The sequence below is a fragment of the Homalodisca vitripennis genome, chromosome 5 (assembly GCF_021130785.1).
Source record: "Homalodisca vitripennis isolate AUS2020 chromosome 5, UT_GWSS_2.1, whole genome shotgun sequence".
Lineage (NCBI taxonomy): Eukaryota > Metazoa > Arthropoda > Insecta > Hemiptera > Cicadellidae > Homalodisca > Homalodisca vitripennis.
In genome coordinates, this window is record NC_060211.1 from 102,641,057 (window position 1) to 102,667,899 (window position 26,843).

Genomic DNA, 26,843 nt, shown 5'->3' on the forward strand with positions numbered 1-26,843 from the left:
TTGTAATATAAACAATATTTAATGATTCTAACAGAATTCTTAACATTAATTATTTAATTTAACTTTACACTAAATTTAATCAAATTAAGTTTTGGGTGCTTTTATTCCTTGGCTTCTCTGTCCTGGAGAAGAGGGGTTTCATTAATCGTTATAATTGCTGGATGTTGTTCAACTCATTATCTTTCTTTCTCATTTAAAATATTCTTTTAAAGGACTTGGAATACAATGAAATCCAAACAATTCCTTACATATTTAATATTGAGCCAACAGGTTTGGTTGGTACATTTTTTACAATAGAAAGCTATAAAGTTTAAATCATACAATTTATAAACCCTCTTTTACTTTGTATGAGTATACTTTAATCTGCCTACACAATGACAGTAAAACACAAACAAAATATTGTACGTCAATACCTTTAATTAATTTGGATACTTGAGATTATTAGAGTGGGTTTTATCAAAGCTCACTTGGATTGAAACTTTGCACACTCAATCCAACTTGTTTTAAGATCAAGTTTGCTTCATTGTTGAGACAATGCTCTCACTCTCACTGCATGGATATACTAACAAACTCTCACATTTCCTTTATTTCTCATGATAAAAACATGAAATCTAGTATTTCAGCAGGTAATAAAGTGGTTAAAGTATGAATATTGTACTCTACTAATTCATACCTTGTCATTAAAACACAATAGAGTTCATTGAGCGGAGAGGAGAGTTTGATAGTTACTTGACTCGATTTATGATTTAATAAACTTATATTCCGACATCTGTAAATAATTTCCAGTTATATAAGTTCTGTCATTGATAAAATCATACTGATAGTCACAAGGATAGATCAATGTGTTTAACATATAAAAAATCCAGTTAAATTGCAAAATAAAAAAAAAATCACTAGAATTGACTATACTAATTTTATTACAAAAATAAATTACAAATATACAGCTTTTTAAACTTACAAAAATACTAACAATTTTAGATCTAAATAAATTTGTACAATTGTATGTTTTCTTTAATATTTAGTCTTCATCTTCTTCACTGACACCACTATCACTATCTCCTGCTGAATCACTGGCAGTGCTGGAACTGTTCTCCTCCTATAACAGTTAACATCCTGTCTAAACATAATATTCCACTTAAAATCAATATATTGCTTATGGCTAGTGAAAACTACTGAGGAGTCGTAGTTACATTTGTTGGTGGGAACATTCTATGAAGAGGGTATAGGCATTGATCACCTGCTATGACAAGTGTTTGAACATCAGTGACTATGTAGGTTTTAGCCTTTCATGTAGAAATAAAATTGTGTTGAAAAAAAAAAATTTTTTTTTTAATGGTAGGCCTACTTACTCTCTGAACACGACTCGTACAACTTTTTTACAACAGTTAAATCTAACTGTACAGTCAATAATGCTTCTTATTAAGAACAGTTCTGTAACACTTGGTTTTACCAATTTACTGCAGTTGTTATATATAGCGCTTTTTATAGGATTAGGCAACACACCACCAACACAGTTGATTCTGTCTTATGGAACAGTTTATCAATTATACAACCTTATTTAACTTTATTCATACATCCAAAAGTAATGTCTAAATTGAATTTTTTGGCCTTCCTCCACTAAAAAGAATTTCTACTAACAGTTACCTCATCACTCGATAGCTCCTCATCTACGTCATCATCATCCAGTTCTTCTCCAATCTTGGCAGTTTTTAAAGCTGAATACTCCTTAAGTTCTTTCTCATCTAGAGTCTGAAAATAACAAGCAAACACTTTATGAATTGATTGTTTATATTACAAGCTAAACATGCAATCAGAAAAATAATCTTTCAAGTCCGTAGTTTAACAGAGGTGGTCCAACTAAAATGTCTAACTTCTGGTATATTGGATATCTCCAGAAATTAATGAAGCTGGCTTATATGATTTCCAAATGACACCAGGTTCCGTATATAGACGGGTGAAGATACCCACTACGTGAATGAAACAAAACCTTGCAATTGGCATTTTATTTCGTCACCCATGAGCGCAGTTTATTTGTTCATGTTGGGCATCAGACGTCGGCAGCTGTAACTCACTCTTAGCTATATTCGTATACAACCTTGCTGAGTTTTTGTAATTGAAATCTTTCGGGCAGGCTGTCCAGAGTAGTCTTTCTGTTGAGGTGACTGACAGGTTGTGTTCCTAAAAATTACTTGAGATCTGCATATTTAGCATATTTTAAATTTTCTTCAGGTGTGGTTTAATTATAGGGGCAACTGTAGCAGGATACAGGGCATTCTAATTATACCAAAAAAGCAATCGGAATCATAACATTTCCAAACCACTAGCTCACTGCAAACCCTTTTTATACAGACAGAAATTCAAACCATAATAAATCTCTCTCTCTCTATATATATATAATTATATATATGAACTTACCATGTATATTCTTAAAAACACACATCTTTTGATACCTCAAATATTTACAAATGCATGAATACAACACTAGGCAGAAAAACAAAACAGCAATAAATGTTTCAGACCAAGTAACACACCAAAAGTCACACTGTATTATCATTAAAAGTTTAAAACCATTTAATACACTTAATAAAACTCTATCTTGTTAAAAAATGTAAAACAAAAGTATATAATTGGCTTCATTGCACCCCTTTTTAACATTGAAGAATTTTTCAAAATAAAAAATATTACATTTTAAGTATTTTGATTCCTTGCCAGTCCATTTCTGTGTTAAATCTCATATTGTTGTTGTGTAAATAATACAACAATAAAATATTTGAATTTGTTGTTTATTGCTCCATTTATTGTTTTTTTATAAGTGAAAATGAGTAAACGTAGGAGAGAAAAGTCACCATTGAATGAAAACACTCTGACAATCTATATTGTTGCTGCTGAAAGTACTATTTTTCATGACAATAAATTGAGTGATAGCGTTATGGACAGCATTGAATAAATACAAATATTTCTAGGTTTTTGAAAAATATAACAAGTTTCAGTGTAATCTTGTAGTACAATTTATATAAATTCGAGAAAGTACAGTGTTCTTGATATATATTCGTGAAAATGTGTTAAAAAGTGCTTATTAAGAAAAGAATCAGCTAAACTTCCTGTATTAATTTGGAGTAATTTTATGTATACAATAAGAAATATATGCTTAACAAAATGTATGTATTATTTAAAGGCAACTACTTCTTTCTAAAGTGTTGAAATACAGTGGAGTCCTCCTAACCCGAACATGTCCAGGAGGAAATTCTTATATTTATTTATAACGATAACGCACAGTTATACGAACTAATTACCTAAAAGATTAAAATTGTGGTATCACTTTGTAAAAAATACAACTTTCATTAATACGTGTACAGTATTTTATTAAGACAAATTGTATACAATACATAAATAATGTAGTTTAAATACAGTACCAAACTGAAACTTATAGGTTAAGTATGAGTTAAATCCTGGACATTACTGTTGAGTACAATATTGATTGTTAAAAGGCATGAATTCAGTAATTGTCTTTGTTGCAGTGAAGTCTTTTACATGACACATAGTTTCACCATCGTATCATAAACATATTGGCAGGTGTAGCAGTAGCCTGTTGCTCAAGGTATCTTAGTGCAAGGTCAAGCAATGCTGCACCGTCTGCGTGTGGCACCAACTCTTCTTTATCACACAGGTTCGAGAGTAATGGTCGCACCCTTTCACTTTACTGTATTAAGCAAATAATCACAACAGTGAAATCGATGTTTGCACTGAGACAACAGACGACTCACTGCCGACTACAGCGCAATGTGCAGCTGTTCTATGAGTCTGTGTGTATTTTTGGTGTGCCGAGGGAGGGTGTATACAGACTGGTGTACGATCACATTGCATAACAATAGAACTCACACTACAAAAGTGAACTATGGTGTAATGTAACTTACTAACTGTGCTTAAGTATTCGTAGTCATTTGTACACATGAAATACAGTACAACAGTCAGAAAACGTGTTTTAATAAACAATGTTGATAATTTTATAACAAAATACTGTCAACCCATTCTCATGCTTAAAACCGTGTTCTTCTGTCATTCCGGATCATCTGAACAGGGTTCGGTCCCAATTAGTGCGACTCCACTGTACATTTCTTAAAAGTTAACACACATTAAAAAAACAAATTGATACTTCAGTTAAATTACTTTATCAATTACTCTACCCAAAAGAACAACTATTTGCAAACAATTAAAAAGTGAACTTAAAAAAACAAGAAAATTATATGTATTCTTTCTCAACTCTTCACTATGGATCATCTTCACTCAGATAATGATCTTAACTCATCTTCACCCACAATATGATGGCGACCATCGTGACAAAATCCATAATGTAAGTTGAAATCTTAATAACGTTACGCTTATGATAATAGATTTTGCCAAGTTGGTTATATTTTAGATCAAGTTCATAAGGCAAGATAACCTAAGCCAACTCTACCGAAGTTAATCGTTACCAGCTCAAATTTTGAAGTGAGAGTACCATACTCAAATGTTAATACTGTACATACAACTATGTCCATATGATTACACTAGGCTGTTACAGGTTGAGTGTTTTAATTTTGATGTATCTCTAAACAACTTGAACCAACATAGAAGTAAGTTGCCAAGGAGGTTACATACATGGATGTGTACACTTTCCATTTTCGTATACCATATATTTTTTTTGTTTTCCATCTATGTCCAGTGTTATAGACTACTATACATCTGTACAACAAACGATAACAGACAAAACCATTCTGCTTTGATCTCAATAGTTTATACTTACTTTTAGGAATGCTTCAAACTCAATCATGTATTGCTTTTTCATCTTATCGTGTTTCTTTTTGTACTTGTCTAACTCTGATTTTGAGAGGTTTTTCCACATAAGGGCTGCTCGTTTACAAGCAGTTTTATTTGGTAGACTGCTGTTCTTTTTGGCAAACTCTATCTTGTAAAGATCCCAAGCTGTCCTGTAACATAAAATGAAATCATAATCATTCACTCAATTTTGTTGTAAAAAAGATAACATTTCATTATTTACAATTTCATAGAGAAATGTATTTACATACAAATTTGAAATAAGGAGAGCTACAAGGTATAGATTGAATAGTCTTATGTGAACACAATTATGATTGTTATTTGTCTCTAAGTAGGAATTCCTCCTGGACACAAATTATCTATTCAGAGTGATCCTCAGGTCATGCCAGAGGCCACTAACACATTTCCATTCACCCTGTTACAGTGCACAGTAAAAATTCTACCTTGTTAACCTTGAATCTATTGACAATAAACTAAATTGATTGAAGAACGTGGTGGCTATAGATAGCTCACATCGATTAGATGTGATTTAGTATTACAGTTTTTGCCACAATCTATTTTGCTCATATAATTCTGAAACTCGACTAAAATTAAAATTAAAAAAAATTAATGTTAGTATCTAGTAGTCACAGGATTGGCGAATTAACTCAAGTTCAATTATCAAGTAAAAATTTAAATAAGTGTATTCAGCACAGATCATTCAAGGGTGGTTTCTAGAGAAACATTAAGAGGGAAAATGTTAAATATGTGGCGTACTTACACTGGAGGCTTTTCTGGTTCATTTTTGAAAAGAACTCGAGTTGGAGACTTAGATCTGGAAGAACCCTGAAATAATATATATTTCTATTACAGTGAGCAATGACATAACTGCCTCTAGTTATGAATTTTATACATAATAAATTATGTTATGAAAATCATTTCCTACATTTTCTATTATACTTATAACAAGCAAAATTATGTAAATGTATTATGCATACATGGATATTATGCATATTAGGAGTAATTAGACTCTTTTGTTAATATTCATCTCAAAACTTGTAAAATTACAACAAATTTACAATAGCTTTTTAAAATTAAATGTATAAAACAGTAAATTGCAAATAAACAGTAACATATTACTATATAAAAATACTCAGAATTATAAAAACGTTGACATTGAAAAATGTTAAATATTACGCCCTTCAAATTGAGATAGGGCAGGTGGCATTGAGGGGAATGGTTCATACTTGTAAACATCATGTGACTTACTCACCACAGTACTGCAACGACCTGAGCAGCCATAAGCTCGAGATAGTTCACTGAGACAGCAGTATAAGATGATGCACTTCAAATTTACTCTGTATACTGTTAGGAATTCTGAATATGTTGAATGGTTCAAAACAAAATTAAAATTAACTACCCTATTTTTTTGTTTGTTTATGAAGATAGGATTGTGAAGTTAACATGAATTTTTCTAAAAGTTTCCATCTATGTGATGCAAGAAATCAGGAACACTGCGTACTGAGAGCCAAATTAACGGATCAACCGCTTAGTTCAAAAGTATGTTTTAAAAAATATGATTCTAACTTATTTATTTCCAGGCATGACTAAATTAAAATTTACAAACACTGAATGTAACTTTCTATTTTTATGTACAGTTAGCAGAAAGTTTGATTTTATTGAACCAATTAAAAAAAACCAAATATAAAAATGCAAAGAGAAGGAAGAAGGAACAAGCACGTCCAGGCTCAGTACTAACATATCTAAGAAGAAGAATCAGTCATATACCTTTTTACTAGACTTCTGTTTAGTCTTTGAAGTTCTCTTTTTTGGTTGTAGTTTGGCCAGTTCCTCTGCCTTTTTGTCTTCAGGTAAACTTTCCAGGTAATTGGCAAAATCCAATTTGTAACTTTCATGCATCTATAAAACAATGTCAAAAAACATTTAGAACACTATTAGGAATACTAATGGAATGTAATATACGGTATGACACATTATGTTTGTTTTGAAACATTGCTAGTTAAACTCAAGACATCTAATGATTGCAGAAACCCAAATAATTTACTGCATAAACAAAACTATGTTATAGTATTTTGAAGCAGTTTATGAGAAAAACACCAAAGCATAGTATGAACTCGAAGTTGAACATAACTTTTATTGATACACAAAAGTTATCCTTTCAGTTATATTAATTCAGTAAAACTGTGTACTTTCATCACTAAAAAAGTTTTCTTCCTGAACTTGTTCAAATTATTAGGACTACCATCGTGGTTCTACATAAGTGACTAAGACTAAAAATAACCATGACTACAACTATGCCATTAATGACTGACTGGTGATGTAGTCAACTGGAATATAGACTTCTTATAGTGAGTGTTATTTTTTCTAAAGGGTATTCAGTGTTTTGAACATTTAATTTATTAAAGAATTAATACACATAAATAAAATATCATGAGTTACCAAACATATCTGTTACTATTATTTATTAAATTATAATAAAATACTTTGATAGCATTAATATTGGAATCAAGTGAAAAGAACAGCAGTATCAAGGATCATTGATACATGGATTCCGCTGAGTAAAATAATAAGTATTTGATGTATTTTGTAATTTATTGACTATTTTACAGACTCTAGATTAATTGGCCTAGATTATTTGGAATCCAATAACTGAATACAAGAGTAGCTCTTTTTGTAAAAAGAAAGAGTACAATGTTCAGTGAAGGGTTGTAATGCATCATAAAATACTTTTAAACATTTATTTAAAAACATTACTACATTTTAAAGTTAGGAACCCACCTTTTACACTACCTTAGAATAATGATTAGTACACAACTCACAAATTTTAGTAATTTAACATAACATTATGCTTACATGCTGAACTGTTTCTGCATAGGTTTTTTTCTGATCATCAGGTATTTCCTTCCATTTTAATGCTACTTCTCGCATCCTGTTTTTGGGTTCACCCTCAACGTGGTTGGCATGCTTGTCTTGAAGCATTAGTTTTGAAAAGAGACTGTAGGCAGAATTTGGTGGTTTTTCTGGTTTTCCTGCTAACCTAGAGTTAAAATATTATTGTTTTATAAAAGTTGAAAAATGTCCCTAATATATTTCTTAATTACCTTTCATTTAAACAGTCACATCAAACACTGATTATATGGACTACAATAGAACACAGTTTGGCAATAAATAATAATAAAAACACTGGTCATTATTATAATTAGCTGAGCATTAGTGAAGTATATCATTCTGGGGACTGGAAACATTTCTTTCCTGTCTGTATGTCTCCAGAAATATATTAAGATCAAATTGAGCTGAAGACTGGAAATTTTGCATGAAACATCAACATAGGCAAGATTGAATAAAATAATGGTGCGTGTCCAACCATGAGATTTGCCTAAACGTCAGAAAAGTCTAAATATCCAGAGGAATACCTTGAGAATGAATTTAGCTATAAACTTGAAATGTAGCATGAATCTTCATTTCTAAATAGGGAAGATCGAGTTGACCGATGTGCATGTGTCTCTGTTGGATTTGGCTGAAGTTAACAAAGTCTATCCCTTATGCGAACATCTCGAGAATGAATTGACCTACAGACTTGATATGTTGGATGAAGATTATTTATACAAAGGCAAAATCAAGTTCAAGTTTAATGATGGTGCATATTCTTTTAGGCAATTTGGCAGAGCTTTAAAGAAGCCTATCTCTTAGGGGAACATCCCAAGAACGAATTGAGCTATAGACGTGAAATTGTGGCTGAAGCTCATTTCTACACAGGTCACATTGAATTAGATCATGGAGCATAGACAATTTGGCTGAACTTTAGCAAAGCCTATCTCTTAGGGGAACATCATGAGAACGAATTGAGCCATACAGATTTGAAAAATTGCATGAAGTTCATTTTTACATATGCAACATCGAGTTTTATTACAATGCTAGCTAAGGATAGAACATCATGAAAATGAATTGAGCCATACAGATTTGAAATATTGCATGAAGTTCATTTTTACATATGCAACATCGAGTTTTATTACAATAGTAGCTAAGGATAGAATAAGAGATACACAATGTAAGTACTTCTTTTTACTTGATATTCAAATTTCAGGGAAAAAATTCAACACTTGATAATATAATAAAAATTTACATCACACAAATTTAAGTAGTTGAAATAGTAAGTTGATGAAAGCATTTAAAAAACATAAACATATTACTATAAAGATACTAACAAAATGTTATACTACTGTACATTATGAATACAGTAGTATGTAAATAACATACTACTCATACATAGCTTGTTTTTTTCGTTCATGATTGTTCAAAAATAAAGTTACAATTTCACTTATTCTTAACATAATAATTGTTATGAAATTATTGACAAAATATGAAGTGAGAAATAAAAATAAGTCTATCTCGTACGCTAATTTAAAGTTTTTCATTTGTCTGTATATTTTTTTCAGCACATTTTCTCCAGACTATTTGAATTACACAAACTTAAAACATGACTGTTATCTTAATACCGTATAAACATGAAGTTTACCAGAAATTAATGCATCGGTTTAACAAAAGTCAATTTTGATAATAGTAAATGCATCAGAAAGTACTGTATTTACCTGTCCAATATTAAATTTTCTTCTTTGGAGATCACAGATCTATATGGTGCACTAGATCTATTTTCAGGATCTTCCATGAGATCATCGTTCAGGTGTTCCTGAGGAAAGATAACATAGTTTTAATAATTACTTAGAAAAAAGGTTGTATGATATTATTTATAAAATTATATTCAATGTAACTGATAAAAAATGAATTTTATAATTTTACTCATAGTTTAGAAGAATTGTATTGGCTAGCAATTTTTATTCTGTCTAGTGATGTTACAAGAATGACCACAATATTTTCCCTTTAGGAACTTGCTAATAACAAACTCTGTTGCTAACATAGTTCTGATTGTTGACAACAGTTACACCTAATAGCAACAAATTGTACACATTACATTTTTTGTTGCAAATAAATCAGTAGAAATTAGGCACTTACATAATTTGACCAGAAAGAAATAATTTCTTCTAAATCGCATTATTTAACTTACCAAATACTTTTCTTCTTCTTCCTTCGCCAACCTTATCCAACATGCTTTCTTTTTGAAGCTAAGATTTTTCCACATTTCCTTATATTTCTCTGTGAACTCGTGTTGGTCAAAACCTTCATCTTGTTCATGTTTCTTCAATTTCTCTTTCAGGTACAGCTAGGATAACAATTTAAAATTGACACATATATACAAGAAAACATAACACAAAACAACCTCGTATTTTTTTCTTCTTGTTATTGAACAAGATTCAATTTTTTTTTAACAACAACCCAAACAAATTTGTTTCTGTAATTATTAATAAATTTGTTGTTGTTTTACTAAAATTTCTTAAAAACTGTCATCGATATTAACCCTCATAAAAAATGTTGACGATAAACATTCATCTCCATAAATTCATTTTACTGAAGCTAATACCAGCAAAACGCATTATAACCTATACCGTTCGTTTGCCAGTGAGTTTTGATTTATGTTTAGTGGACTTGGATTTCTTGTATTCTGTACTGAAAATTAGTCTACATTATTTTCATCAGCTGTTATTTCCAGCGAAATGTCTATTCATTGTTTTTTGTTCCTTAGATACAAACATGTGAATTTTGCTGTTTACCGTTTATGTTGTACTTGTTTTGTTGTTATGTAGTTACTAATTGATAGAAATGATATTATTACATGTAAATATTGTTTATGTTTTTCAAAATAGTTATTCACTATTTTGACTTCCCTTTATGTAAATTCCGTATATGTAAATATTATGAATTAATAAAAAAATCTTACAACAATGTATATTACTGTTTCATGGCAAAATTTATTACAGGTAGGCTATTCTAAATGTTGTATTGCTCCTATATTTAGTACAATATAAAAAGTAAGAACATTGTTACATCAATGCATTATATAACTACCACAAGTAGGGAAAACAATTTAAAATATGCGCTTTTTTAAAAAAAATACATAAAACAAAATTTATTAATATAAACTGTTAAACATTATACATTGTTGTCTTGAGGATAAAATTTTCTACAATTTTGCTATTCTGACTTTTGAATAAGTGTAATGTTTTATATAAATGTGCATACTTTTTACAAATTTTGTTATTATTACTATTTATTTGTTACCTTATTTATTTTTAAAGTTAGACATTTTTTTGTTAACTTCATAGTTACAAAGTATAACACAGTTCTTTGCAAAAACAAGTGGTATAACAATTTATTTTTAAGTCACTATTTAGATTTATTACAAATGTTACAAGGAAAACCTCACAAAACAGGTATGCATTTCACAAAATATGATGGATGCTTGAAGGGTTAAACATAACCAGTGAAAAAGATGTAATAAAATTAAATCTAAAACAGTTTTTTAAAACAAACCGAAATATACATATTATATTATTTATACAGTTTTTTATGCTGCAAAATAATTTACTAAATAATAATATATCTAACATATCGCCATGAAAAACATTTTTTTGACTTGTAACAATCCAAAAAGACTTTGGTTTCCAAACATTAGTTATCAAAGTATTACAATTTTTTTAACAGCTTATTATTACTCGAGTTCCAGTCAAAAAGAAAAGAGTAACAATAATTAGATATGTATGGATCAGTCTGAATACCATCCAGATTTAATACAATAAGAAAAGTTTGATCTTTTAATCTAATTCGATCTATTTCCCTAAGCCCATTCTTTTGCATGGAGAACTCAACTAGTAGATTAAGAGGGGAAAGCTGATGTAAAATGAAGTGAACAGTAATGATAAAATGTACATTGCTTTAGACAGGATTTTGAATTATGCTATATTTTACTGAAACTAAGGAACCAATGACAGACTGTGCGGTTACAAAATCTTCCCAAATCAGTTCATTAGAAGGATATTACATATTCCTGCAATCAGATCAAGCTTAAACTAATGTTTAAACCAAGATAATCAGAAATAATATATTGAAACTATGCATTATACGATATGTACAACATTTCATTTAAAAGAAGATAAAAGATTGATAATGAGAAGATGTTGGGGAGCAGAGACAAGTGAGAAGTCCAAGGAGAATACACAAAGATTTCTCAACTTCTCTCTAAGAAAGAAATTGATTGTCAGTTACACTAGTTTTGATGGAGGTTGTAATTAAATTATAGTAAATGGGTTAAAATATTCCAAATAACATATTTTTGACAAGCTATATGTTATTAAGCTTACACTTAATACCGACCATTCCATACATAGTGATATTGAATAATTCCATACTATTAGTTATATCAGCACCAGCAAACAAAATATTAAATTACAACTCATTCTGTCGATCTCATAAATGTAAGGTTGGATGATGAACTCACCTTGTGTGATCATGTTGATAAGTTGGAGGGTCGAAAACAGCTTTTTCATTTTAAGACCATTAGCAAATTTCAAAATATTAATATAAGTAATCTAATTCATCATAGCCTAATATAATTTAATCTTTTGCATACAACACTTTTTTGGGGGGAGACCAAGAGTAACCTGAAAACTCTTTATTTGGAAGAAGTCTATAAGATCAATATACGGGTTCGAGTTGTGCCCTACAGAACACTAGAATGATTTATTTCTAGAACTTCTGGTGCCCTTACTACCTACAAGGTAGAATCAATATTGAATAAGATTTCAGAACTCATTTTTTTCAGCAATAGCAATTTTGTAATATAAACAAAAGATTTACACTAAAGTCTACTTTGTAAATAAGTACCTCACAGTTTAATTAACTATTAAACTATATATTATATATTAATTTATTAGAATTGTCGCAATACAATTTAAAAACAATGGACTTACCTTAAATGGTGGGAGTGGTTTGTTACTTTTAGTTATTTGTTTTCTTGTAGTGGGATTGTATTCTGGATATTTCTCACTGAAACAAATTTAACAATATTATTTGGTTAGCTGAGGGACAGATCTTCTTTTTAAATATCTTGTATCATAGATTTTATAAGTTAACAAGTCTACTCTGTGGCAAGAACTGTTTCACCATCTGCCTTTCTTAAATCTTTATCAAAGTAGGGGAAAGGTAATGTTGACACAATTGTTGGTTAAACAACTTATCAGTGGGATACTTTGCCTTGTCCTTATCCAGACCAAGATCAATCAAATTTGTTGTAACCATAGATTAAAAGGTTTAGAAAAACTACTTTTTTTAAGGAGTGTGTAATATTTTGGATTGGGACATTCAGGCTTGACTTTTATGTTAGCAAAACCATCTTAAGACCAAATGAACCTAGGTACCTAAGGACAATTATTTTAATAAATAATAATGTTTACATCAACATATGTTTGGATATTACGTACATTACAAATACATTAGGTATTTTATCACAACATTAAAGCAGTTTTTAACAGTAGATTGTTAACAAAATGCATTTTTATGTTAAAAATGCAATATTTTTCAAAACATGATTAAAATAGTCAGATTTGATCAGCAGAAAATCACACTAAGGTATAGTTTAATATCTTTTGAAGATATACCTTAGGATTTACTGAACTTTAGTGAAACTGATCAAGAACAAGTATTATTTTATTAAACTAAAACTATTTTATAGAGAAAAGATCAAAGGGATATTACCGTAATAAAAATGTGAAATTTAAAAAATGTCAATCTATCACTGTAATTGTATAAACAATAATATACTTACTAGAACTTTGCTAGGTTTTGTCTGTACTCTTTCTGCATTTCTAATGCCCTCTGATTGTAATAAGATTTCTTTGTGTCAGACATCGCTTTGTACTTTTCCCCAATAATTCTGGAAATGTCCGTCTGGAATGAAAGATTAAGAATATAACTAACATTTTATTTAATACAGGATCAAAGGAAAATGCTGCCATGTGATATATTGATTTGATACAGAAGTTTACCAACATAGTACTATTGATTAACTTAGAATATCTGCTTATTCAATATAATTAATACAATATAAAAATACAATAAATACAATAACCATCTGATAAAAAATTGTGTAAAGGAAAACTCTGTTAAATTTAAATTACAAAACTATAGTTGTAACAAATAAAAATACAGTTTATTAGCAGTATGACACTAAAATCTAGATATCTGAAATGATATCATTCTCAGATAGGAGATGTGTTCCTACTCATCGCACAGTTTATTAGCAGTATGACACTAAAATCTAGATATCTGAAATGATATCATTCTCAGATATGAGATGAGTTCCTACTCATCGCACAGTTTATTAGCAGTATGACACTAAAATCTAGATATCTGAAATGATATCATTCTCAGATATGAGATGAGTTCCTACTCATCGCACAGTTTATTAGCAGTATGACACTAAAATCTAAATATCTGAAATGATTCTCAGATTGGAGATGAGTTCCTATTCATGACATAGCTTTAAACTTCAGCCTCATGTTACCCACAGAGCATTGGATGCACGCCAGACAGCTGTCTCGAACTAATCAATCAATAGTCTGCTAACTCTAAATATTGTCTTGTAGCATTGCTAAGTTCACAATTATTTTGTGTTCATATATTTCATTACAATTCTTATAGGAACAAAATAATAATTATAAAGTTTTAGGGGTACAAATATTACTAAATTATATTATGGATTATGCTTTTCCTCGACCTGATGTCTTTACAGGTTAGAAAAAATGGAACTGTTATGGAAAGATGTGACCAGGTTAAAAGATATAAATGTTAACGGTTTTTTTTGCATATAGTTGAACAATCTGATGGTACAAATTCAATTTGTTCAAAAGGTTTGAATGAATTGAGCAATCTACACAGTACAATATCTTAATTCTAACCTTCCTTCTTGATTTGTAATATCTGGTACTTTACTTTGATCGACACAAAGGAAGCGCTGTTGTGATATATGCTATTTTTAGATTAGTTAACCAAAATATATGAAAACCAATAACTTGGTCTTGGCTTCTGAAATAAAATAAATTTTTCACACGAGGCTATTAAAAGATTGCACGATGTACCAAATGAATGGAGAAATTACTTAAGGATGTCTGAAGACTTGAAGGCTACTTAAATTGCGATTTAAGTAGTCTGCTTTTTACTAACCACAGACAAGGCAAACTCCAGTACAGTTCTATAAATTCATGAGCCTCAACCATGATACACGACTGGAGACTGTAGAATACATATAACACTACACTTATGTATGGGAACTCTTGTTTTAGGTTAGTTCTAAGTAATAAGGTTTGAGCAGCTGTCTATACGTTCCAACCCTGCTTTAACCCAATCGTTTGCACCAATCTTTCATAAATATGTAATGATAATTTGTACAAATAAATTAAAGTGTGTACCAATAAATGGGTCTATAGATCTCCTCAAGGGAAAATATTTTGTTCAAAAAAGAAAAGAAAAAAACTTTACCAATACATAACAGACAGTAGTTTGAATCTGTACGCAGAAGACTTAAATCTTTTCAATAAAATGCACAAAAGAGTTTGAAAGATCATATTTCTTCTAATAAATCTAAATTGTATGTTTTTAATAAAAATAACCTAGTTAATTATCTGAGGAAAATGAAAAAATATACCAAACTTTACACTTTAAATATTGTCGGAAAATTCTACAAATTTATATGAATTGGAAATTAGAAATAACTGAAAACTACATATCTCCCCAACTTTAGCAGTTTGGACATGATTTCACAGAAATCTTGGTTTGGACTTGTTTAAAGCATCTCTTGAGAAACAAACGTTTTATTAATGTACCAGTCAGTCATGGAAAAGAGAAACCCTTTTTAAAGTTTTTAATTCATAATTTGTTTTGGTGTCTTGAGTTTGGCATGTTCAGGATGTATTAATTGAACTATGAACTGATCTGAGTACTTAACCTTATGTTATAAAATTCTGCACCTGTTGTAACTTACCAACTTTAGGCTCGGGTGTTTTTTGATGATTTTGTCTTTTTTATCCATGTAAAACAACATGAAAGAGGACAAAGGTCGTGGAGGTTGCTCAGGATGGCGAGTCTAAAAATAGAAAAATTTCATTTTAATCAAAAATTAAAATTTGTTAAACTTTACATTATTTTTACACTTAAAATACATATGAAAAAATGTTCATTAACTAAACTTAACATGTTGAGGACGGCGACGATATTGCTGATTTTTTACACTGCTCTATTAGTCGGTGTATTTACAGCAAACCCTTCAAAAATGTATATTGTGTTTCTTGGTGAAATGGTTTTATAAACATAATATAGTCGAAATATGTGAAAATACATAGTACTTTTTTACATATTTATGTCTGTGTAACTTGTAATGCACAACCCCGATACTTAATAACTGTTTGATTGACCAACTGCAATGACTGTCGAAATAAGCAGTCAATATGTCTTCAGTGTTTAAATCAAAGACACTACAGTACGTGGCATATCATTGCAAGCCTGGTCGTCTGGCCTTATTACTAACTTATTAAAAATGCAAAAATATCTCAAGTCATAACTTTAATTAGTGTTTTCAAAATAAATTAATCTTCTACACTCATAAATACTCAAGTCTAAGTGCATTAAACATCAGTTTATTTGTCGCAACCCAGGCTTGCAATGATATGACTCGTACTATAGTGTTATTTTCCCCAAACAAACCTTTATTGAAATCTATTAAGAAACATATTAGTACAATTTGCTTTTCAACTTAAAAACAGCTCAAAAAGTGTTGTAAGAAAAGTAACTGAATTGTATTAGATGTTAAATATAAATAATTTCAGTTTCCAATCTTACCTAAGTTGTAGTGTAGTTTTGTAAATAAAATATATCATGTACTTATTCACTTTTTTATCACCCTTAAAAATAGTTAAAAAAAAAACTATTTTTAAGGATGATAAAAAAGTGAATAAGTACATGATATACTTTATTTACAAAACTACACTACAACTTAGGTAAGATTGGAAACTAGTTGGAATGTTTACCTCTGGTAGTAGTATTGATTATACACATCACACTTTTAAAAGATCGTTATATAGCACTGATGGTACATAATGTCACAAACATGTTTTACATAATTAACTTGGTTTGTAACCAATTGAAATATAAAAAGTAAACATATGATAATGTATAGGTTATTTATAGTCCGATATATTACATCATAGGTTAATAGCCAGATGGTTCTATAAGTAGTGACTTTTGATAAATGGATAAACTATATAACAAAACACTATATTTAAGGAAATGTACACTTATACATTTGGTACTTGAGACTTGGCCAGGAGTAATTTAAAACAAATACAGAGGTGGTTAATTAAAATTAAACCAACAAAATTAGTCCTTCCCCTTTGCAGCCGTATGATTTTAAAAGCGAATGGAGAATATTTACTCTTTCAAAAGTTGTATCAAAAAATATGTAAAAAGGATCGAATTTCCGATGTGATAACTTAGAAAGGACTGTTCAGAATGGATATCCTGCCCGTACCATTGCCAGGGTTAAATTAAATTAACTGATATTATTTAACTTGACAATAATTTAATTTTTGAACCTCAAAAATAATAAAATTTGAAGAAATAGATTTACCTTTTTCTTACTAAAAGGTGCAGCCCATGGTTTTTCGGCCCAGACCTTTGCGTCTTGTAACACCTCACTAAGTAGCCTGAAATGTCTCACTTTGCTCCTCATTATTTTCCATTTCTCTTGGCACTCCTCGACAGAATGGTCTCCAAACTTCACCTATAAAACAAAACATTCTAATTAATGTTGCATTGGTAAAAAATTAGTCCAACTTCATATGAAATACTGCAGCAATTGCAAATATAACTATACCAATTGACAATAGAAGTTCTGAGCTTGCATTTTCTGTATAATACATTGTAGTATATTGAATCTGAGAATTGGAATATGAAATATCAGCATTTATATATACAAATTATTTTACAAAAATCATTATCTGCTGTACATATTATACAAATAAAGCTCAGAGTACTGAAAAGTTTACTCGTACAAATATTATATAATTATGTCCAAACAATATTATCGTATTTTAATAGTAATTCTCTATCGTTGTTTGTCTATTGTTGCTGACTTAGCGATTGGGTACATAACGGCAAAGATTGTGTGTACTCGATGGGGTACATGTCGTGAATGTGTTAATATATTAGCTTATACATAGCAATTTCCTTAAATTTTATTCATAGGACATTTTTCATAATATGTAATTGTTGGAAAATTTCACATTTCTAGTACCTAATTTTGTTTCAAACAATACATTTTTTATACCTTCCAATATTAAAAAAACTTCATATTCCTGTGTTGGAAAATAAAATAAAAACCTTATTTAGACATACATCAGAATAATAAAATTATTTATATTTTTCCAATGCAGTTTCTTTTTAAATTTCTGTTTTCAAAACCCATACTTCAATTTCTTTGTTCTTAAAATTTGTATATATAATTTTATTTTATATACTTCATGTGTTTCAAATCTATAAAAATTAGTTTCTGAAGAAACAACACTGTACAGAAACAAGTTAAAGCAGAAAAATTTGATTTGACAAAAGAATGAACTTTCAATATGCACGATAATTACACCGAAAATTTTGAATGAAGTTAACATGGTCACAACGATGTATACCCCATCGGGTACACACCGAGCTTTCATAAAGCGCATTGTGCGCCCAATGGGGTACACGTTGCTATGCATTTTCTTATTGCATTATAATACAAATACGTACATATCTAAACATTGAAGGATTACTTGTTTTGATTATTAAAATAAATAAGTTCCAGAAATCATGTAATATTTGTAAACTTGTAAAGTTGTAATACATAAAATTAATGAAACACTATAATAGTGTAAAACAAGTACATACCAAATTCCAATCAAGAAGTTCAGCTCGCTTTGTAAAACTTTTTGTGTCATTTTTTGGTATTTGTTCTTCCATCCTTTTGATAAGCTCATTGTAGTCTTCTTTATTCCAATCTTGATTTTCCTCTATAAACAATTAGTTAAACTCAAGTATTTTAATAAATATTAACATTGGTAATTTAGAACACCATATATGTGTTGTCTATAATATTGTAACTCAAATACGTCAATGGACTGTTAGGAAAAATTAAATATATCTTGAAAGACCCTCAGTACCTGTACAGTCATAAAACTCACACATTTTATTTATGTAACAAAATCTCTCGTGACAATTTTTTAATGCTAGAGGTAATAATATTCACATGTTTTGTAACAAGAAAATATTTTTACATTATGAAATGTGTTATTGTTATGGCAGGAAGCATTGATGTTGACCAATATACAAGGGATTTTATGTATAGTGTTTTACTGACTGTAAATAACACTAATTTTATTATTCCAAGCATTCCTAATTACATTATGAAAAACCCATGCTGAACACAAATATAGTGAAGTGTAGTAAAGTGAGAAATTTTAAAAGTATTTGAAAACTTTAAAAAATAATGATAACATGTTGTTGATTGACATTAAACTTAAATTTAACAGCTAATATAAAATTAAGTTTTTTTTAAATATTAGCTGAGACTATGATCAAAAATATTACCTTAAGAGTTTTAAAGTAATACGGTTATTATTGGAAAGGAATGTGAACCCCCTGCTGAAACAGTTCCTGCTCAGACTACACCAATCCAAAAATTTCTAACTCACAATTTCTCCATAATTTCTTTCATACCTTCAGGGGTTTTATAGTGGATTTGAAACATTTAAGATGCCATTTCCAAAACAACTACTGAACAGAATATTTTAGACAACAAACTAGAGTTTACTGATGTTTACCAATTTACCAATAGGTGGAGTTTTATACTAAATGTTAACATTTAGATCAAAACTAACATCTAAATTTTCCAGTTCATACTGCATAAAAACATTGCTAAAACAATTAAATTCTTTAAATATTTCGGCCTTGCTGTTGAAATCCAATTTCAGTCTAAATAGATCTTAAAATGAAATAGTTTTGACTTAAACAATCAATCAATAAATAATAAAAATACTAATTTATGACTGTTAACACTTTTGTTATCGATTCACAATTTAAGATTTTTTACCGTTATTATTATTTCATCTCATATTTCAGTAATTTTATATAAACATTGTTCAAATAACTTGCATTTACTAACTAAGCCGTAAATATATATATGAACTCGATGTGCAAAATTTAATAATATTTTACAAATATGTGTAAAAAAAGCCACTGTAAGCAAATGTTACTGTTTTTATGTAGGCATAAAAATTTTTTTCTGTCCAAAACATAGTAGTTATTTTTAACTGTTGCAAATAAGCATGTATAAGAAATCATTTGAATACTTCTGTTGATGTAGAAGATACAATTTTTATCAAACCAATGATAAAAATGATTTTAATAAAAACAGTGTTGTATTTTTTGGCATAAAAACAACAACTGTAAACCTGTGGTTTATATTGGTAGTGTAGTCTTCCAAAGTGTTAAAGGTGGTTTATTCTTCTTACCTGCAGTTTAATAGCCAAGTAAGATTCAGAATGATAGCTCATTATATTTAGACACAAAGAACAGTTAAAACAAGTGTAGTATGAAATCCCCAGAGGTAGAGGCATTGAAAAGAAAATAAGGGACTTTTCCTTATTAGCTTTGCTGTGAGCTATATAATTCACATATAGATGATTCAACCATGGGAAATAGGCATGCTGCAGTTGTGGTCCTGATATCTGTTCACTATTTTCCCCACTATCAATCACCCCTTGGAGTTACAATAGCCATCATCAAATGACACATAGTTTTGAAATAGTCAGCAATAATCTCTATTCCTACTTTTTGACCCCAACTAATGCAAAGAACTATTACTAGGCTTTTAAATTTATTTATTTACTCAGCTGCCTCTACGTGCTAGTCAATGAACACGCTCCTTTCTGGATATAATACTGAGAGATATTAAGTAGTACAGGCTTAAACCTGGGACAGAAACAAAAACCTAGAAACAGTAAAGTATCTACCACAGTGTATGTGTTAAAACTACTGTACAATTAGTGTGTAGCTATAATAGGGAAATTTCATTTATACAGAGTGATCGTGAGCAGCGTTCCTCAACCCGACTTCGTAACATATGTCTACCCATCAATGTATTAAACTACTCCACAATAAGTGTGTATCTATAGTAAGTACATATATTTCACCTATACTGAGTGATCGTGAGCAGCGTTTCTCAACCCGACTTCGTAACATATGTCTACCCATCAATGTATTAAACTACTCCACAATAAGTGTGTATCTATAGTAAGTACATATATTTCACCTATACTGAGTGATCGTGAGCAGCGTTTCTCAGCCTGATTTGGCAATGTTTGTCTATCCATCAACTATATGTACTGCTTAGCTATAGTACATATAGTTAAACCCTATACTGAGCTGATATTTGTATTATTGTATTTGTGTATTCATTATTATAATAATTTTAATGTTGTAAGCATCAGGAAACTGTTGTAAGCAGCCATAGTATGAGTTTGAAGATGGTCAGATGCAGTATCCAATGATTGTGTGGTCTAGTCATTTTCTTAACAATCAAATAAAGAAAGAAAACATCACATTGGCATGCCACACTATAAATAAATTAGGGAAGAAATTAGACTTTACCAATAAAAACAATAAACATAGCAACATACTCGACTCTCCAGGTGTTCTTCTGATTGTCCTAAATTTTATATTAGACAGACAGGCCGTTCTTTTAAAATATTCCACAAAAAACTGTCAAACAACAAAAAATGTTCATTAAAAACCTAAATGAATGTTGCCATACAATTGACAGTGTTAAAAAGAATATGGAAATTTTATTTTTAAACAGTGAAAAGCCCCCATCCATGATACTGTAGCAAAATATGAAATCTATGCTGCAACCACAGAATGTTCCAATATCGTGCTGAATGATAAGCTAAACTATGATTGATATGTATATAGTTCAACAGGATTCAGGAAATAAAAAGTGGAACAAGCAGAATTGATGACAAACATCTTCAAGGATAAGTTTGAATGGGCTAGTTAGTGACTGACTTTCTTACTGACATGCAGTCTACTGTGTGTCAAGCCTGCTGGTCACTATCACATTGTGTCCTAATTTATTAATTAATAATAGTTACAGTTAATTTTAAATGTTTAATTTTTTGCTTGTTATGTATTTGTGTTGTACTATATTTTACAATTCTTACACAGACTTTGGTACTTAAGTTTTACAGCCTGACAACTGGGTTTTAACACTGAAACCAGTCATTGTAATGAACAAAAAAACCTGAAGGCAGGTATAAGTAAGTTTTTAATACGAGTACTTATAACTGCATACTAACACATATTGTAAGCTTTCTTAGCATATCCAGTTTTTTAGAGGTAACTTACCTTTAGCCGTTTTCTGTTCAACCTCCTCTTCATTGTCTAGAACTAAAACTTCTTCATCATTTTCTTCAACAGTTTCAACTTCTGGTTTCACCTTTTTCGGTTGACTTTGAAGGACATGGTCTTCTTCATTATCAACTAATAACCTCTTTTTCTTGGATTTTTTAGTTGAATTACTCATTTTTATATTTAGGCCTACCTACAACACAAAGTTATACCATTAACAAATATTTATAACCCGGTACTCATAAGTTTATTGTAAATACAATATTCTACAAAAACTAACAGATTCATAATGGTAACACACACAATGGCTATTTGCTTAAAAGTAGCACATTCATTTTTCTCTGGAAAAATCATTTAATTACTTGTTTGATTTTATTTACGTTGTATATATTAGTGTTTTGATTTGTTAAAGCGAGATGAATTAATCATGTAAAGTTAGTATGTTAGTTTAGTTTCAATTGTGAACATTCCTTGGTTTGATATATTCCGTTTATTCTTTTTAGGTTAAGGACTTGTTTATCCTTCTTCTATTTTGGAACAACGCTCATGAACATGATCATACAATTACCCCGGGTGAGTCATCTATGTAAGAAAAAAATTTGTTATACATGACTTTCATATTATTTTTTATTTACAAAGAGGTAACTCCATGTCTTTTTTTATTTGTTGAAAAATGTATACCATTGTCTGAACATCAAACACTATGAACACATTTATTTTTAACCTTAATATATTTTTATTTTATATTTTTAATGTTTAATCTAATGTCAATGAACAACTTAACAGCCAATATTTGATTTTTGGACGATGGCACTAAAAGGGTTAATGCAATATACATCCATTAACTAGTTTTCTCTTATGTGTTTTTGGGAGCCACAGCTAACAGAGGGAACTCCTACTCTATGTTGTTTCAAAATAAGAAAATTATAATAGTTTTGTTGCATTTTAAAATTAAAAATACATATAGGCTATGTTTATTACGTACATTTAATCAAAAATGAAATAATTTATATACATTTATTATTGAATTATGGTTTCGTAGGTTTTAACTCAAATAAAGTACATAGCAACTTGAAATGTTTGTTTCACTCAAATTGATGATTAAGGCACAGGTGATTAAGGCAAATTGATGATACTACGCAAAGAATAATTTCTGAAAAGAGGAACACCAGACTTCACGTTATCTCAAACATCTCTATCCATAATGTGTAGACTATTTTTAATCCTAATCATGCAACCATGTCTTGTACAATACTAAGTTGTAGGCTTTACATGATTAAACATCAGCAACACAGGACATCTATATATATAAAAGAAAGTCATGTTAGTTATACTATTTATAAGTCAAGAACGGCTGAACCGATTTGGCTGAAAATTGGTAGGGAGGTAGCTAAGAACTGGGAGAAGAACATAGGATACTTTTTATCCCGTTCCCGATTCAGGATTCCACCCCACTGGTCTCTAAAAGTTCAGAAATACCCGTAAGAAATGCATTGCAGCAAACATATGTTATTAAGTGAAAGAGCCTTTTCAAATTTAATCAGCTGTTCTTTGTAAACATATATAACGCGACAAAAGAAATTTATATGTTTATATATCATTTAATTACTATTTTAAATTTCTTTACACTTATAGTTTGAAAGCATAGAGTAAGCTTAAGAGAAACAGCAAATTTTGTTTCAACTGTTTCTGCAATCACTGTTAAACATAGACTTTACTATTCAGATAATACAATTCAAATTTGACGTAAAAATTCACCTTTAACTGCAATATTTATCTAATATAAACCATGCTCTTCATGCTTGATCAGAAGAGCAATGCAGATATCAAAATTACTATCTTACGTTGGCTACAAATATAAAGAATGTTATAAAACCAACCTTAGTTGTTTTTTTTTTGACAGAAGTATGGTTCTCAAAACTCCGTGTGTAAGCCTACATATTCTCTCGATCGAGACAACAAAGCAAGCTCAATCATGGCATCGGAGATATAACTAATTTAATCCAGAAGTGATACACGTGCAAAGCTTAAAATAAAAACCATACGCAATTTCGCCTAACATCTGAAGCTCATAATCATTAGACTGTAATAATATGTACCTAAGATATGCCTATTTTCGTTTCAAAATTAAATTGAGCGCCATCATTTATTACATTGAATTCCGCGCTAATGAATTCCGACTTTTTGACTCCTGTTCACGATGGTCTAATATAGTTCAATTGTATACAAAAATCATAGAACATTGGAGAAAAATTCCAGTTATTTCACAGGTGCATATTGAGACTGTTTTAAAATTTAAATCTTAAATAGATCATGAGCTTAGAGTATCTGTCAGTGACTATCATTTATCTCAGAAGGGTAATAATGACGTTTAAAAGAAATATGCTCTCCTACGTCCCAATTTTTCTGTAGAAAATCGTGTGCGAAGCCTTGGGTAACAGCTAGTATAGGGATAAAGGTTTAAGCAAGATTGAGACATCCTCTCATAAAACTAATTGTGTTAATCAATTTTCTGTTATTATTTATCATAGTGAACTACTTATGGAAAAAAATTCTGCAAAAAGGTATTTCGGGGAAATTTTAACAGGCGGCCTACACTCGTTATTCGGTTATTTGTATTGAACAATTCGATATATATTATTCAACTTCGATATGTAAAAATCGTACACAATAGTTTTAATAAATTACCGTAACAAGAAGAATCTCGTTCATTACAATTTTTAAAATATAAATTTAACACTAACATTACAAAACAACAAAACCAACTATGGCATAGACTTAGTATCAAAGAAACCTTACAATATTTATAACTTGCCCAGCTTGATATCAATAAGTAACCGCTTTTATGAAATGAATGAATGAATTCTCCCCATGGGTTACCAGAAACCAAACCCACATGTTGAAGCCACTTAAACAAATCTTGGCAGTTATAAGAAATATCTCACATATTTTACTCACACTCGTTGCCAATTTCAAAATCTCAAAATAGCCTATTAGTTGCTTCTTGTTGTTTATTGTTTACATTAAAATTATTATAATATTAAGTTGGAATAATGTGCTAAGTTAAATAAATTTTAATATAAAACTACCTATTCCTTTGGATAAAAACATCGAACCATTCGATAAAAACAACTGAATAACAACCGAGTGTAGGCCGCTTATTAAAGTCTACCCGTTATTTCTAATAAATGTTACAACAAGTGTAAATGTGAGTGTTTTACTCCCTGAGAGTTTTAAACTGATGATCAAGTTAACATTCCATGGTAGTGATTACTTCTTACATTGATTTTGTAAAAAAAAGACATATGGCCTGAACAGTGAATATTACTCTTAGAGAGTAACAAACTTTCCTTTCCATTGTATTGGCCAAACAAAATGTAAAATAGCCTACCTGCTTGAAAAATCAGCATCTTGTCCTATTTGTAGTAGTTTGGATTGACAATTTAATTAAAAATATAAATTTAAGAACTTCTAGAAAAATCTATCTAGATTATATTAACCTGATTCTTTTCGGGACAGTACAAATTTTTGAGGTGGGACCTGGATTTTCTAGTCATTCGGGATCATTACTGATCTAAGATTGAGATCTAGGACGGACGTTTGTTCCAAATCTACCAGTATAATTAATCTGGCTAACTTACGTAACATAATTACTCACAGTAGGCGGCTCACAATATTAAAATATATGAATTTCTTATTTTACTATTATACCAGAGATAACTCTTATAGCTACTTTAAGTTACACCGTGCAATAATTACAGTATGTAATTTAACTCAAGATTAGGATCAGGCTTCTAACTTACTGTCCTGCGATAATGTTACAATTTGAGGAAGTACTGGAGTAGGACCTGTATAGGTCTAAAAATTAATTAGGCTACATAGCTTAATGAAAATTGAACATGTGGTGCTGTAGGCTAGTAGGTGGTTATAAGGAGAATCTAAATTTTGTTTAGAGGAATATGATCACTTTAGACTAGGCTGTATCTGTTTTTAATGTTACAATAATTATTATTGCTACTACCAAATGAAATGTACTGGGCTTAATTTAATTTTTCCTAGGAAATCCAGGAGGGCACTATGGATGTAATACCTATTTAGAAATATAGTAGGCCTAAGTAAAACTTAAAATGTGACCTGTCTAGCCCTCTCATGAATTCAAGATAGCATATACACTACGTTATTTCTTTGGATTTTATTTAAAATATGCGGTATGTATCATCATGGGATTATAAACAAACGTATTTTTCCGATACTGAATATTAGACCAAGATATAGGTTAATAAAGTACTTACCTTTTAAGTCTTCCAAAATTACGAACCGATCTGTATCAAACACAAAATAATAATAAATAGGCTAGTAATAATTTAAAACAGATATTCTATTTTGAATTACAAACAAGCATTAACAACTAGTTAAATGGATAAACACACCCAAAACAGTCACATGTACCACCTCACAGCGGGAGAAAAGAAAGCAAAGCGAGGAGTGAAGAGTGTAGAGCTTCAACGGGTGTTCTCACGATTCAAATGGCGGCAAAACGTGCTGTAATGGCCGGGGAAGCGACGCGACAAACTCGCTCGCTTTAACTGAAACTTCCAGCGTTCTTTATTAAGTGGAAAATAATTTACAGTGGTATGACAGTGGTATGA

General features: G+C 30.1%; 1 protein-coding gene across 2 annotated transcripts; it reads right to left on the reverse strand.

Moving 5' to 3' along the window:
* LOC124362593 (nucleolar transcription factor 1-A-like) lies at positions 1–26,759 on the reverse strand. Of its 2 annotated transcripts, none has more exons than XM_046817239.1 (15): positions 26,625–26,759; positions 22,192–22,387; positions 18,679–18,800; positions 17,387–17,539; positions 15,746–15,847; positions 13,532–13,653; positions 12,678–12,753; positions 9,878–10,033; positions 9,405–9,502; positions 7,669–7,852; positions 6,583–6,714; positions 5,576–5,640; positions 4,784–4,967; positions 1,645–1,749; positions 1–1,096 (listed from the first exon to the last, which is right to left on the reverse strand). In XM_046817239.1, exons 2-15 carry the CDS (start codon positions 22,367–22,369, stop codon positions 1,019–1,021), a joined length of 1,755 nt encoding a protein of 584 aa, XP_046673195.1. In that variant the 5' UTR covers positions 22,370–22,387; positions 26,625–26,759; the 3' UTR covers positions 1–1,018. The 2 variants fall into 2 exon arrangements, with proteins under 2 accessions (XP_046673195.1, XP_046673194.1); XM_046817238.1 differs by having other exon boundaries at positions 26,487–26,737.
* Positions 26,760–26,843: the final 84 nt, after the last annotated feature.